Source organism: Schistosoma mansoni, chromosome 2, assembly GCF_000237925.1.
Source record: "Schistosoma mansoni strain Puerto Rico chromosome 2, complete genome".
NCBI classification, from domain to species: domain Eukaryota; kingdom Metazoa; phylum Platyhelminthes; class Trematoda; order Strigeidida; family Schistosomatidae; genus Schistosoma; species Schistosoma mansoni.
Window position 1 is genome coordinate 15,936,024 of NC_031496.1, and position 15,153 is coordinate 15,951,176.

A 15,153-nucleotide genomic window follows, 5' to 3' on the forward strand; every position below is an offset into this window, starting at 1 on the left:
TTCAATAGATAAATGAGTAGAAATGTTTCTTAGAAAATATCAATGATACTATCTTTGCTTATTGCTATATTTCAGTTATGTCATTATATCTTGTGTATCATGTTTACACAATTTTTTGTTTGTTTCTAGGAACCAAGTCAGTTTCCTATTGCTAAACTAACAGAGATTGGATTAGTTAACGTGCATCGATTGGATTTATGGTGGAAAGTTATATCAAATCAACTACTTACTGTAAGTCAGCTCATTATTTCGAATTGAAATTATTTTATATCTCTATATATTATTCGGATTACAAACCTTTCCATTTTATACGCATCCTTATGAACGTAGAATAAATTTTTCGATGTATTGGGTCTTACCACAAAACTCACTTTTAAATAAATGGGATAACGTTTTAAGTAAACTACATAGATCAAGGAGTCTAAAATTTTAAGGAACAATCTGTTATAATTTTCACAGTTGAAATCACGAGTCGATCTTAGCCAGATCACCAATAAAAACTTGGAATAGATGGTTTGTCTTTTCGTTCTAGTATAGGACTCCTCATCAATGCTTATCCACTGTCCCTCACACAGAACCCGAACCTAGGACTTTCGGATCACTTTCTCACACTCGACACGGATTGAACTCCACTAGTCACACCTTCTCATTAGAACTCCAGGAGTTACATCTTGAAGCTAGTCATTAGTGAGCTCATGATTGTTATCACTATGGGGATTCGCAGTAGTATTTTCACAGTTGAAATTACAATTTAACCTATTATAAACTAATTTATAAATAACTGACTATTCGTAATAACAATCACAAAATTATTAGTAAAACATGACGAGAAAAAGAAATCAATACATTTACTAGTTGTCAATTAGCAGTAGGTTTAATTTTGTTTCGATTGTATCTCATAAAATGTATTCTATTGATGGGTTCATGAAATAAATAACGTGCATATATCAATATATATCCTTATATATAATAATATTAGTAAATAAAGGGTATTGTTAATAATTGTATATAATTAATCAACTGACAATCATTGAAAGTCACTATTATATATAGATTGTACATGATAGCCTTTAACAAATAAGCAACATTTTTATGCGTTTATTCATTATTATAGTATATCATGTTCATACAATGAATTGTATTATTCGTTACATTAATTATTCCATTTTTCTCGATGATCATTTGTTTTGATTTCACCCAACTCAATTCAATGTATACATTATGTACCATATTTATTTAATCTAAGCATGAAAGGTTTCATTTGAATTTGTTTTTAGTTTTCACATATTCATCTTTTTTGATCATTAATGAATTTCTCAGTAGTGATTATCTTCATTATTATTAATATCATCGTCATCATAGTCATCCTCATTATTACGTAATGTTTACAAGTGTATAATGAATAAATTCTTAACATTCATAATGACTCGTTTAGAATTATGTCAATGAACAATAATTACAATGTAAACAATAATAATTTCTTTAATAAATTAACAAAATTCACGCGAAACACTTGTGACATTGCACAATAGAGAATAAAATTAGTTGAAGAATTTAATAGAACTAATAAATCTAATAAATCACCTAATGGTAAATAAATTGTATGTAGAAAACATTCACCTTTAATTGCAACAAGTGCATTGAATACACCTTGTGGTGCTTCAGTTATAACAAAACTTATTACAATTATAATTAACATAATTGTGACATGTTGACTTTCACGTGATTTTTGTAGAAGACGACTTGAATGACGACGATTACGTGTTATCATTAAATTATTATTATTATTATTATTACTATTTCTACTACTACTATTGTTCAATTCGTTGTTTCTTAATTCATTACTTGGAGCTAAAGAAGATATTTGTAAGAATAATGGATTTCTAGTTGTTGTTGTTGTTACTGTTGACAATAGATTAATATTACTAGTAGTAATATTAGTATTTATTCGATGTTGATGACTTCTTATTCTTAAATCATTGATATAATCACTATTGTTAAGATCGGAATTTCGTGTCATTACAGTACTATTCGAAGGATTGTTACATGTGATTGGACGTAATGAATTAGCTGATATTTTTCTTGTAAATATGACATTATTACTAACAATTTTATTGTTAGTACTATTATTTCGCATATTACTATTATCCAATTTTATTTCAATTGGTAATGTCTGCAATTTTCGATATCGTTGCCTTGCATCATGTAATACCATCAATATTAATACAGTGAATATAACAATAAGTATCGATGCTAAAAGTTTTACAAAACATCCATATAAAATAAAATGTACTCGTTCTAATAATTGACCATTAGGATGTAGCTTGAACCAATAGAAATACTGACTAGTAATGGTACTATCATTATTAATGGTAGTGTTTGTTTCCACGTTTATTATTTTAATATTGTTATTATCATCATCATTAAAATTGTTATTGGTATTACCTAATCCTTCATATTCCTTTGTTTTCAATGTTACTGATGCATTTCTCACATCGATTAATTCACATTGATATAAAATAAATGTTGGCATACATAACAAGCATCCTATAATTCCCGCACTAATATAACAGTAAATAATAAAACGTCCCTGTGAACTAATCATAATCCATGTTAAATGATGATGTGAACTTAACAAATACTTTAATTTTCTTGAATATAATACCCAACAACGAAATGCTGCTAACTGAACTAATAAACATGTTGATATTGTATGACTGCCTATACTGATTGCATGATTTATTAATATTAAATAAACAGCTAATTGACTATGCGGATATTTATCTGGATATGGTGATGTGATAAAATGTAAATAGATAACTTGTAGGCCATATGCTAACACTGTTAAACTGTCTACAATTGCTATACCAGTTAATAAAGTATTTGTTGGATTACGCATTTGTTCTTGTGTTAATATAATTGAATTTAAAAGATTTGTTCCCGTGCCAAATAAACACACTGTACAAGCTAAATAAGCATGTATTGTTGAATAGAAAATTTCAAATTGTTTCAAACTAGGTATTGTTGGACATCCATTTGATGTGAATACTGTAGATGAAGAATTATTACTATACAATGATCTTGACGATATCGATGGTGATGGTGTTGTTATTGATATAAAACAAGAATGAAATGAAATATTACAACCGATAATATTATGTAATAAATGATATTTTTCATAATTGTTATTAGTATCATCCATATCGTCATTTAGTAGATATTTGTACTGTCCTTTTTACTCAAATAATTATGCTTTAATTATCAAAGTATTCCTGACACTCTTACCTCTGTATTTATTTTTCAATCGCTATTCCATAAGTCGGTTATTTAATAGCTGAATATACACTTGTAGATCACTAGTCTGTTGTTCTGTGATTGGTTGATTAGATTCTTTCTTCTGATTGGTTATTGTGCATTGTGGTTTATAGGTTGGCGCGTTTAGCTTTAGAGAGAAAAGCTATAATGCGTTGGACGAGTATGTATTGTTTTTCAATCAAAATAGTGTCGTGTGGGCATAGAATTGGACTTTCCTATTATTTGCTTTCTATTCACTAAAAGTTTTTTTTCCACTTAACCAGAGCGACAGCTGTTCATTAGCTCACATCAAATATCTCTTCTCAACTGAAAGTACACTGATAACTCAGTCTAATTTCTTTTTTTTATGATAACTTGTAATATAAATTCAACTGATAGATGTCAATCATACGGTTGCTAATTATTGTCCTCATATTTATTAGTTCTGCTTTGATGTTATAAGATGTCAGTTATCAGTATGGTAGAAGTTCTATTTTCCCATCTCACAAAAATCTATGTGTTTAATGATACATCTTCCGACGTGTATTCAAATATTTTCTTTTGTTCCCTTAATATCTAAACTTTCTTTGTCCGCAGTGTGTCGTCATTCTTTGTATACAGCTTGATTTGTGTGTCATTGAATTTGTGCTTCTGTAATTGTTTATTGGATCGGTATGAGTTCATTTGTGTTATACATGAGTTTCGAGTTTTAAAGTATTAATTCTGGTGATCAGTATGTTCGAAATTGGTAGTTTGTGAACTGATTCTCTTTTTAATGTGAAGTTTTTAGTGTCGAATACTCTGTTAGTAAAATTTCAAGTATTTCCAGGTAATCCTTTTTAATTATGACAAATGTGTAGTCTGGATATCCTGTCCAATTATCAGTTTAATCATTTGTAAAACTACAACATAACTGAGTTTACAATCAGTCTGGGTGTCTGTGATCACGTTGGATTACCTTTTGTTTGTTTGTGTAGCTCTCTGTTTCTCTGAAAACATATTGTTGAGGTAACTTTAGTTATGGACTGTGGATTTTCGTATATTCTGAAAAATTTGTACCGATTTTGCAACCTCACTCACCTCAACCGCACCGTACCTGACAAAGGACACTCTATCCCTGCTTCGTGTCAATGATAGGTTTTTACGATTAATCGATTGGATAAACATATACCATTCTACTTGCTTCTACTAAACTATAGATCTTTGTAATTCACCGATTCCACTTCTTTGCATTCAGGTGCATCTACCACAATGGCTTGAGAAAAGGCAAGACATGTCAATTGCATAGTTTATTCCAAAAGCATAGTTAACGCATTAAAATCAATTTTAAATTCATCATTTAATATCACTTACAAAAAGCATTTACATCGGCAATTGGTAATAAGTTCAAATCAGTAGATAGCAACAAATATAGTTTTTTGACATTGATAAACTAATTGTTTGTATTTGCTCTGTTTTAGTAATTTTTGCATCTTCCTATAATTCATGATATTTTTCAAAAATAGCTTAATGAAAGCCATTCTGGATATAAGAAGATTTTACGTTATATGTGGTTAGAACAACACTCACTTATATGGTACAATTGATTACTATTTATTTAATGTAACTTGTTAAGTATAGGTCTTCCACTGAGCTCTGAGCCACATGTTTTACTTGTAGGATACCTGAATGTCCAAATCAAATGAAGTCGATAGTTATTCGAAACCCAAGTGATTTAACCGCTACCCCACCTCTCCAAACAATTTTAAATTATACTGAATGGTCTATACTTTAGTGAAATATTATTTAGGATTCGTTGTCTTTCGTAACATGAACTAAGACAGTCATCAGAGTACTCAACTTTCAGCTTCTGAGTAGCACGTACTCATGAAGCTTTATCAATTTAGGCTTGAGCCATCGCAGTATGATTCAAAGTTGAGTACTTGAGTCTGTACCTCACAAATAAGTTCATTTAGAAAAAATTATCCCTATTTCTGATGTATAGTCGCCTGTCAGTTACTAATAAATCTCCTGTTCCCAGCGATAAAAAAACACACTTTTTTGGAAAACATTTATTTCTCATCACGTAAAAGTGTGCAATACTATATTGTTCCGCATGACCACGCTTATTTTTAGTGTACAAATGATTTCTTAATTTTTTACATATTATATCTAGGTGTGTAATTGCACTTATGCCACTCTTCGTCAGTTATCTTCAAGCTGTTTGACCAGTTTAATCAGACAAGCAATTGCTGCTCCACAGAATCCTCCTTTTTGGCAAAATGAAGTAAGTATTCACTAGAATCAAAGTTTTGTATATTGGCTATCAGTACTATTACTATTATTATTTTTACTATTATTAAAGCTTTCGCATCCCTCATTTATATATTTTAGATAGAATTTAGTGACTGTCACCGATTGTATCTGATACTAATCATTGTTGGCCAGCAACTTGTGACCGAAATACAGAAACAAATTTTCAAATCGCACGAAATCCAACTTTCATCATGTTTAGCTCCCAGTGAATAGTTGCTTCTACAAAAGGTTTATGTCTTAAATGTTGATGTACCAATAAATTAAGCTCTATTGTTTGTCTTATCTATTACATCATGTTCTTGCGATTTTAAGTTTTTTTTATCTAAGCAAAATCAGTATGTGTTACCATTTTGATTGGACTAACCACTAACAATTATCTGTGCAGTAATAAAAAATTGATTTGACAGTATTTGAAAAAGAAATAAAGGGAGGAGAATATTACACAACAGTCTCCATAAATTCTTTACGGTAATTATAATCATGTACTCACCAGTGACTGCTTTCCAGAAGTTGCTCATTGACAGAGTTCTAGAAGGAAGCCGTAACAAGTGAAAATCAACCATGTCGGATGTGAGACAGTTATTTAAGAATGCCATTAGGGAATGGTTTTGCAATATCCCTATTTTATTGAATTCATCCAACTGGATGGTATAACAAGTGCTCGCCATAACATCTTAAGGTACTAGATCTAAATCCTAGTGAAGTTATAGATATCCACTGCTGAATAGTTCCATACTTGGATAAAACGGCTGTCTAGTGATTCTTGGTTTTCACTCGTTCTCCAATCAAAATCACTCTATAATATCAACCATGAAAGATCTTATGGAGTGTGTTGACAAGATATAACAGAAATGAGCAGTATTTTTCTTCTCAACTCTTGTATTGTCCATATTTCTTCATTTTATTACGAACTCATTTTATAATTGTCATTATACGTCTTTGTTTCTTTAACTACTGATGACGTAATAGTAGTGTTTGTTCACTGTCTGTCAGCATAACTAATTTATCAAGTAATTTTAGTAGAAATAGTAGTTATTCACCTGCTTTCCTGTTTAGATAACTAGTCTATTTGTATGTTGGTTTCTTTCATTCATAATTATCTTACTTTTCCTAAGAGAGATTACTTGAAAAGAAACTATATAAACTTCAAAAAAGACACCCTCTTTGAACACGAGATCTTTTCTCTGAATATTGTATTGCTTTTCTTCCTGAATCTTTCAGAAATTAACGTAACATAAGTTTAAATCATCCTGTAAATTCGCTAGAAGTGAAATATATTCTTAATAATAATTAAGAAACATTGTTTCATAATGCAATTCATTTTATGGAGAAAGAAAAATTACACTATTTTCTTTTAAATGTAAAATATTTTGTATGAATAAAAAAAGTAATTAAAATTTATTAAGGATCAGAACAAAATCAAAATCATTCTGTTGCTATTTTTTCTTTAAGAATTCACATGATTGTCAGCGTAGAGAAATTAAACGGGTATGCATAATCTCCTCAATTTATAAGAAAATTCAATGATTTATGTAACCATAAATCAATGAATTAGTGTAGATATTAGAAAAACATTCAGTTACGTCATATTAGTCGAATAATGTACAGTTCGGCCCTTAAACGCTCTGGTACGGCCGAGAGTGGGGAGAGTCCGCACTCCCTCTCGAAATACTCTCACATGGCCACGAGTATATAGCCTCTGCCAGGGAAGTCCTACTCACTGCCTTCTCGCGGTGTAGGTGTTATTTACGAAATTAAGAGGAGGAAATCAGAATATCCGGCACTTTAACCGGGTTGGTGGACACGGCGCGTCCACCTAGGGGAGTTGGAAAACCCTGGTTCCAAACCAATGATGCACATGATCTCCAGTATCTTGAGGGAACAAATGGCGTATGAATCAATCGTTGGTCATCGGCTACCATGGGACTGCATCTCCTTATGTTGCTCCACTGTCTTGTGGATCAAATCTTAGATCAAAGGCTCCGGGTGTGGACTACTAAGAAAATCACCTGCTTCGGTTTGGGCACCTGAGCAGTACCTTGGTCCTCACACAAATCAAATGAGATTTGTGCGGCGCATATATATCTGGTGCTTCTTTGTACCAATATTTATGTGTTTAAATAAATAAATCAGTAATGTACAATTCTACGACTTAATGTTATAATATTTAAAAAAGAATATGAACACAACATTATCGTTATTAAATTGTTAGTTTTAGAACAGTTTGAATCTAAACAAAATAATAACAAAACAACGCGATTTACTGATTAGAATCAGTGACTGTCAACGAATTTGTGTTACAATTATTATTATTATTATTATTATTATTATTATTATTATTGTTATTATTAAACACTTTTTTGTCTACCTTGGCTAATGAAGCTCAGGTTAAAACAGTACGAAATTAAAATTAGTATGAAGACAAACTACTGAATATTTTAGTAGCTAAGATATTGAAAATTAAGTCATAAAAAGATGGAAGCGTTGTTATAAATGTCAATCAGAGGTTCGAAATGAATGAAATAACTATTTTAAAGATTAATAAAGCGTTTAGTTTTTCATTATAGTTCCACTCAAACGCATATTATCGGTATAGGGATTCGTGTAGCTTGTAGCATTTTCACAGTTGGATTCACAAATCGATCTAAGCTTGACCAACATTGAAGACGTGGAAGCACCGGATGACCGCTTCGTCCTAGTACGGGGATCCTCATCAGTGCTCAGTAGTGACTAGTTTCAAGATGAATTTCCTGTAGTTTTTGTGAGAAGCTGTGACTACTGGAGTCCAATCCGTGTTGAGCGTGAGACAATGGGTGAAGGGTTGCGCTACGTCATGGGTCGATTAAAGTTAGGCAATTACAGAGTTGGATGCCGGCTCAATGGTCTGGAGGCTATTCGTTCACATACATGCCTCAAGGTCCTAGGTTCGAATCCTGCGTTTTGGGATCGTGGGTGTGCATTATTGAGTCGTTCTATACGAGGACGAAACGGCCATCCAGTACTTCCAGGTTTTCGGTGGTGGCATAGCTTAGATCGAGTCGCGAATCTAAATGCATATATATATATACTATAGGATTTACAATTATGAAGTTATATCAGTTGAGTAGTAGTGCTACCTAATAACGCTATAGTTGAATGTGAAAGTAATATCAAGTGAATAACTAAGTGATTGAAAGAAGTAGTGGGATAAGACGGTTATAGTTATCAAAGTAATTAATTTTTAGGATTGAAAATGTAATTTACTAGTTGAAAATCAAGCCACATAATCGATACTCAAAATTAAATTTACAAATTTATTGGATGCCAGTGTAACGTTAAAAATCTCTGTTATATCCCCTGGTGAATTATGAATGGTAAATCTGAGGTCTATTTATGGACAAATGTAATATTCCTATTTCCCAATGTATAGTTAAACAACTGATCTAATCGTATTCATGTTCCTCTTATCATAACCGTTATTTTGACCTTTGAACTATTATTATTGATTACTTTCCCCCTATCCCCAGCCACATTGGCCAATTATTGTACAAATGTTATTTTCCTATTTTTTGGTATAATGTGGTCTGTTTGGTTAGTATATAAACCCAGTTTGCTTGTGAATAATGATTCATATTGCCGAGGCTGTTATTTGTGTTCTGGACTTAACTGGCTGAGCTAGGCATATAGCAGGGCCGATACGCAATCAAGACTGCTCGTACGATTTCAAGTATCATTTGCGTCCGATCAATAAATTCACTCCTCTCTAAATTGGCGTTCATATATTAAATTGGGCACTCATACGTTAACAACTGGCGACGGGGATGGGGTTCGAACCCACGCGGGGAAACCCCAATGGATTTTGGAATTAAACAAGCTGTAATAATTGCCGGCAAATTTTTGGAGTTATTATTATTATCAGTAGAAAAAAATGACGATTTCTCCAGAACAGGCGCTGATAATATTAGAGCACTGGCAACAGCAGATGCTAGCCTTCCAGCAGCAACTATTTGAAACAATTTTGGACAAGTTTTTCACTAAACAAAATATTTCAGGAACTAAAGGATTTATTTGTAATGCAGATAACGGTGCGAAAATGGCCGTCTCAGAAGAACGCCCACTTGTGGGTTCAACTCCCTTCATATCTGGTGAAAATGGCATCAGATGACAAAGAAAAAGAAGGTTCCGTAGACAAAGCCCTGAGCCTAGAGTCAAATGAAGCACCATTGAATCCGCCGATCTCTGAAGACAAACTTCAGTCAGAACTAAACTACGGGTTACATAATATTGGTCAAGAGAGCTGGAATGATGCACATAATTTTGATGAAAATTCTTATGAAGATGAGGAAAATAAGTCGGTCGAATCAAATGGTGATGAAAAAGCTAATGCAATTTTATTAGGTGCTGATTCCCCTAGCTATCAAATATCCTCTAGTGAAAATCTTAATGAATTTGATGGAAATGTTTCAGAAGAGCCAAATTCTGATGACCTAAAGCCAAGTGTCGCTCATTATCATTTAGTCATCCCCAGTGGATTCTCTATTCAATGCGAGAAATATGTCCTAAATAAAGTCATACTAATTGTAATTTGGAGATATGAGGATCCAACATTGTTTCGTGGGGGAGGATGAAGTCGGCAAATGCAGTCTGGATACATACCCCGAATCTTCAAAAAAAGGGGGAGGTGTTTGGTCGGCTTCCGGAGAACTCTAACAGAGCCTCCAGAGGCTCATAAAGAGCCCCAACCAATCAGCGATTAATTAGAAGTTGTGTAAAGTTATGTTACTAAAATAACGAGATCCTGATTGGCTGATTAACACACTGCTACTATGTTTAGCAGTATTCTAGAACTTTCGGTAAAACTCAAGGTCTCTTAAATTACTATAAAATCCCTGTATTTTCTGTACATAAATGAACCCTGTAGTAAAGTGCTTCCCACACACTTTGTGCCTTTGCTCTGGTCTTCAAGTCGGTGTATAGTTCTAGCTCGGGGGTACGGAACTAGCTTAGGGAAGCGAATATAGCGTTCACAATCTGTCAGACGTAATAATCTCTAATAAAATAAATGAGTTTTGTAATAGGCAATGCTACACTACTAATTTTTTTTATCATAGGAATGAGGGGTTTACCATAACTTCCTTATATGTACAATGATCTATTCGAAAGTGCTTAAACACAATTGCCTCAACAAAGCTGCTTTGAAAAGTATCCTACGTGTCATGCTAATGGAAATTAATTTCTTATCGGATTGTAATAAATATGTACTATTTAAGAACTAAATAATTCAGTCATAACTGTTTTGTAACAAAAACAATTTACAGATACTTGTTCATATTAATATACTAAGCTCTGAGATTGTCTTTTAGAGTTTTAGTTATTTAATCCATAATACTAGATTTATTTTTATGTATTAGTATATTTCATCTATTATAATGTGTTCAATCAACTAATGTATTTAGTTTTACCATCATTGTAAATGTATCTGTACAAAATGCATAAACCTCTACTTAGTTATAGAAACAACTTATGATAAGTATTATTATTCGTGCACTTATTTTATTAAATCTACTCTTACCGTTTGTTTTTTCTCGAAAATTTTAAGGCACTAAATATTCAAGTACTCGATCCATTAACGGCTTTATCCGATCATATTATATATGATGACGTACGAGAAGAACAGTTAAAATGTGTTCAACAATTATTACACTGTTGGGGTGAACAAGTACAATACAGTTGGCTTCGATTAATTAAAATTATTGGAGTGATAAGAGAAAGCTACAAGTAAGTAGTTTATTTACTGTCATTATAATCGTTGCTGTTGTTATTTTTTGTAATTTGCATCAAGGTCGTTATACTGCTATTAACATTAATTACGGTTTCACCAAAATGTCATTGTACGAGTTCTATCGTGTATCTGTTTGTATAATAGTCAGAATGTCCTTTTCTATTTTTATTAGATGGATAGAAGCCATCGGTATTGAACTTAGTTCACACAATAGTCGACACTCATCAGGATATTGTATCTAAAATATCAAATGAATTGTTAATCTCTATGGGATCTGAACCCAAAAATACAGAGGAATTCCTGACCATTTAATGTAAATGGTTACATTACAACCTGTTATGACTGGTCGTCAATTTTTATGACTGTGTCGCTAATTGTTATGTTGGAGTCGTATATTACTTATATTTGTAAAACTAGGAAGCACTGCAATTCCCACGACACAAAGTGAGAACCCCAAGACTGGTACAAATGAAGATTTATTAACCCCAAAACATGAAGCCGACCCTATTCGGAAATACACTCATTTATTTATCGATTGTACACCCATTATTATTATTGTTTAGAATAAAATTACATATATGAAAAATACTTAGAGTTAGGACAAACCATATGATGCTTGTCATGCTGTGCATAGTTCATACTAATTTAAATCAAGAATATCGTACCTTGAATAAACATAATACTCAAATAAATTAATGTTATACCGAATAAAATATCACACTGAAAAACAGAAAGAAATACTACACGGAGTAATTATCTCATTGAATTAGAATTTCATTATTAAAAGGGACTATATAATATAGTTAATAATTATTTAATCATACAATGTACTTTATAGATATGCAGGTGATAGCTGTCCATATATATCGACTTGATATATTTCGTTTATAGTTCTTTTCCATGTAGTGAAGTTTTATATGATCCTTCTCATTAATAAATATAACTAAAGCAGGAACAGAAAACGTAACAGAATAAAATGCATTCATTTCGTAGATTCTCTTCATCTGCTTACAACTTAATAATTGTTTACTATTAGTGTGTATACTTTATGTCATATTTATAAGCATTATCGGAATGACGATATGTACAGGAGAATAAAAAAAATGTAGCAAAATGGATAAACTTTGGTATTTTATGCATATCCATTAAAGTTGCCAAATTGCATCATCACTGAGAGATGGAATTGTCATGATAAGTACTTAAGTAGTTGTATTGATAACAGTATCACACTAATATAAATGATTAGTCATAGATTATATGGCTCTAGAAGAAAGTATGAATTTTTGGAATAAATAGTATAAGTATCTTAAGACAAGAGTGATAAGTTCATCAGGGTCATTGCAACCAATTTTAAGCCAGAAAATCTTAAGTCTTTAAACATCGATTACGGCAATCGCATCGATTTCTACTTGCTAGCCTACCTTTAAGGGTGAGTCTGATAGTTCCTAACTTCATGGATTGATACCACATCATAGTTCGATCATTCATAACTCGCTTTCAACCTACTCCATTATTAGCCAACATCCCCTATCATGGTAGACGGTGGTCGAATATGCGTGATATATTTCCAAACTACCTTGGTCGACAAACATTTACTATCTCATCAGCTGATTCACCAGTTTTATGTTTAAATGATTTGCGGATATTTATTTAACTATTGAAGATTGTTTTCATTATTGATCAAACTAACTAAAAACTTGATGTTTGTTATTTGGTTAATCGTAATGTATAATTCTTATCTGTTTCTCTTAGTTTATTATCTGGCACTGTAGTTTTATCTCATCTTTATTTGTAGTTAATTTGTTCTGAATATTTTTATTTCTAAATGTGTTATTCGTCCTGAATTCAGGGTATTTGTAACTAATCAAAAATTTCCGAATTAAGATAATTATATCGGCTTAATTTTTCAAAAATTGTTACTTTTGTCGTATTCACGATTATCAAATGATCAATTTGATTTTGTTAAGTTTTCTATATGTTGTTTACAGAGACTTTCCATTATTTCATTAAATTTTCTATTGAAAACCATTGTCTATCATTTGACTGCTGATAAAATCATTTGATTTGTTTGGAAAGTAAATACAGCTTCCAAAGAATATATTCTTTGAAGTAGTCATGTTCACAGTGTTAACTGATTTGTCAAGCACAGGTTTAAGCATTTGGCCTTAAGTTACATTTATCTGTGTGAAGCGACTAATTCACTACCTGGCTGATTAAAACGAAACTATTGGATTTGTATACAAATATTGAATGATTTCCCGACCGTAGCTGCTACCTTGACATGGTGGTCGGCTTGCCTATCGTGATGAACCAACCGAGCTATATTGGCTGGAACATGTTCCTTTAAGTTCTACCATGTCAGACAGGTCGATTGGAGAACCGTAGGACTAAAAGCCGCAACTCAAGGTCTGTGGGTGAAGTCGTACTGTTGACTGTAGAAGGGTGTGACGGCAGTAAGGTGTCTTCTTCAGTTTATTTTATTTTATTTAAACACATACATATTGGTACAAGGAGCACCAGATACATATGCGCCACAGAAATCTCATTTGATTTGTTAGATGTCTAGAATTCACTTGGTAAATGCTTTGTTTTGTAATTTCATTTCCATAATTCCAATTCCTTGTTTTCGCTCTCATTTTCACCTTCATGTCGTATTTCTTACTTGGGAGAATCTTAAACGCTATTGGTTCGTTGTACCTTTTAGTATGCTATTTTGTAACACTTCCCAAAGACAATTTTACACTGTATATATACGTTTGATTTGTGCCTGTCGTGATTGCTTGTGTTTCTGGATGCTTGCAAAATATATTTTCCCACTTCCAACATGGACTTCTCACTCTAGTTAGAGGGGCTGGGATGCGTCAGAGTATCTAGCTTATTGGTCTTTGGTCACAAAGTCTTTGTTCCGTTCTCAGATTAGGAAACTTCGTAATCGCTTCATACGTAACAACAGTATATACATTTAATGTACAAGATAAAACTAACGACAATAAACGGTGTGTGTTACGTGACATTTCCGCAATACAGTGTGACATCGACGTGTGATACAAAAGTTATAACAATATTTGCCGTTTTACCAACCTACGTAGTTTCGTAATCATATTCATGTGGATAAAATCTTACAGATTTACTCTTTGGTTGTTTTATATTCCAATTAAGCAATTAGTATAAATATGAAAGGTTTTCTTTTGCTCATCATTAACACTGAGAGCTGCATTCGAATAATCACTATTGACATATTTCTATTCTTAGTGAACTCCCTTAAATCGATAACTAATAGTTACCTTCGACTGACAAGACCTGAGATGGACGAAACACGTGTCTTGAATTTCACTACTATTATTCGCTAAATAGAACACGTTTTGTTCCACTGAACGAATGTTAACTATGTGTGATTATAGAAAAAGAGTGCTTTCTCCAGAATTTTATAAACCTACTTACTATTTGACTGGTTCTCCCAGTCTCCCACATTGTTCAGGCGTTCCATGTATCTTATTATTGGTTGCTCTGGTTGTTGGGAAAGGAATCGGCTTCGTTACTTCGGAAGAATCTCGGCTTTTATCATGAGGCGTCATAATTTTTCCTTCTACTCCCAATGCAGAGTTTAAATGGTTTAATTTGTTTATTCTGATTAACGTTTGTTTAGCAAGTTAGTTTCCTACGGGATGGGGTTGCTGACTCCATGCCCAACTCTTCTTATTTACCCGGGCTTGGAAATGGCATTAACCTTAGAAGAGCTACAAGTGGAGTTAAAACATTTTGAAGATCATCTGAAGAATATCTGAGCAATCAAACAAAACTTT

General features: G+C 32.4%; 2 protein-coding genes across 2 annotated transcripts in view; one reads left to right on the forward strand and one right to left on the reverse strand.

Annotated features, from left to right (window-relative positions):
• Smp_212080 (hypothetical protein) overlaps positions 1–15,153 on the forward strand; it is a gene marked incomplete at both ends in the record, with an annotated part of 72,373 nt that overhangs the window by 28,157 nt on the left and 29,063 nt on the right. The window contains 3 exons of the mRNA XM_018795841.1: positions 130–231; positions 5,450–5,560; positions 11,168–11,346. Coding sequence (XP_018650113.1) covers positions 130–231; positions 5,450–5,560; positions 11,168–11,346 — 392 coding nt within the window. The remainder of the gene's footprint in view (positions 1–129; positions 232–5,449; positions 5,561–11,167; positions 11,347–15,153) is intronic.
• Positions 1,457–3,202, reverse strand: Smp_128710 (putative neuropeptide F-like receptor; the record flags this gene model as incomplete). Its single annotated transcript, XM_018795842.1, has 2 exons — positions 1,457–2,070; positions 2,347–3,202. The coding sequence occupies 2 exons, from the start codon at positions 3,200–3,202 to the stop codon at positions 1,457–1,459; spliced, it is 1,470 nt and encodes a 489-aa protein (XP_018650114.1).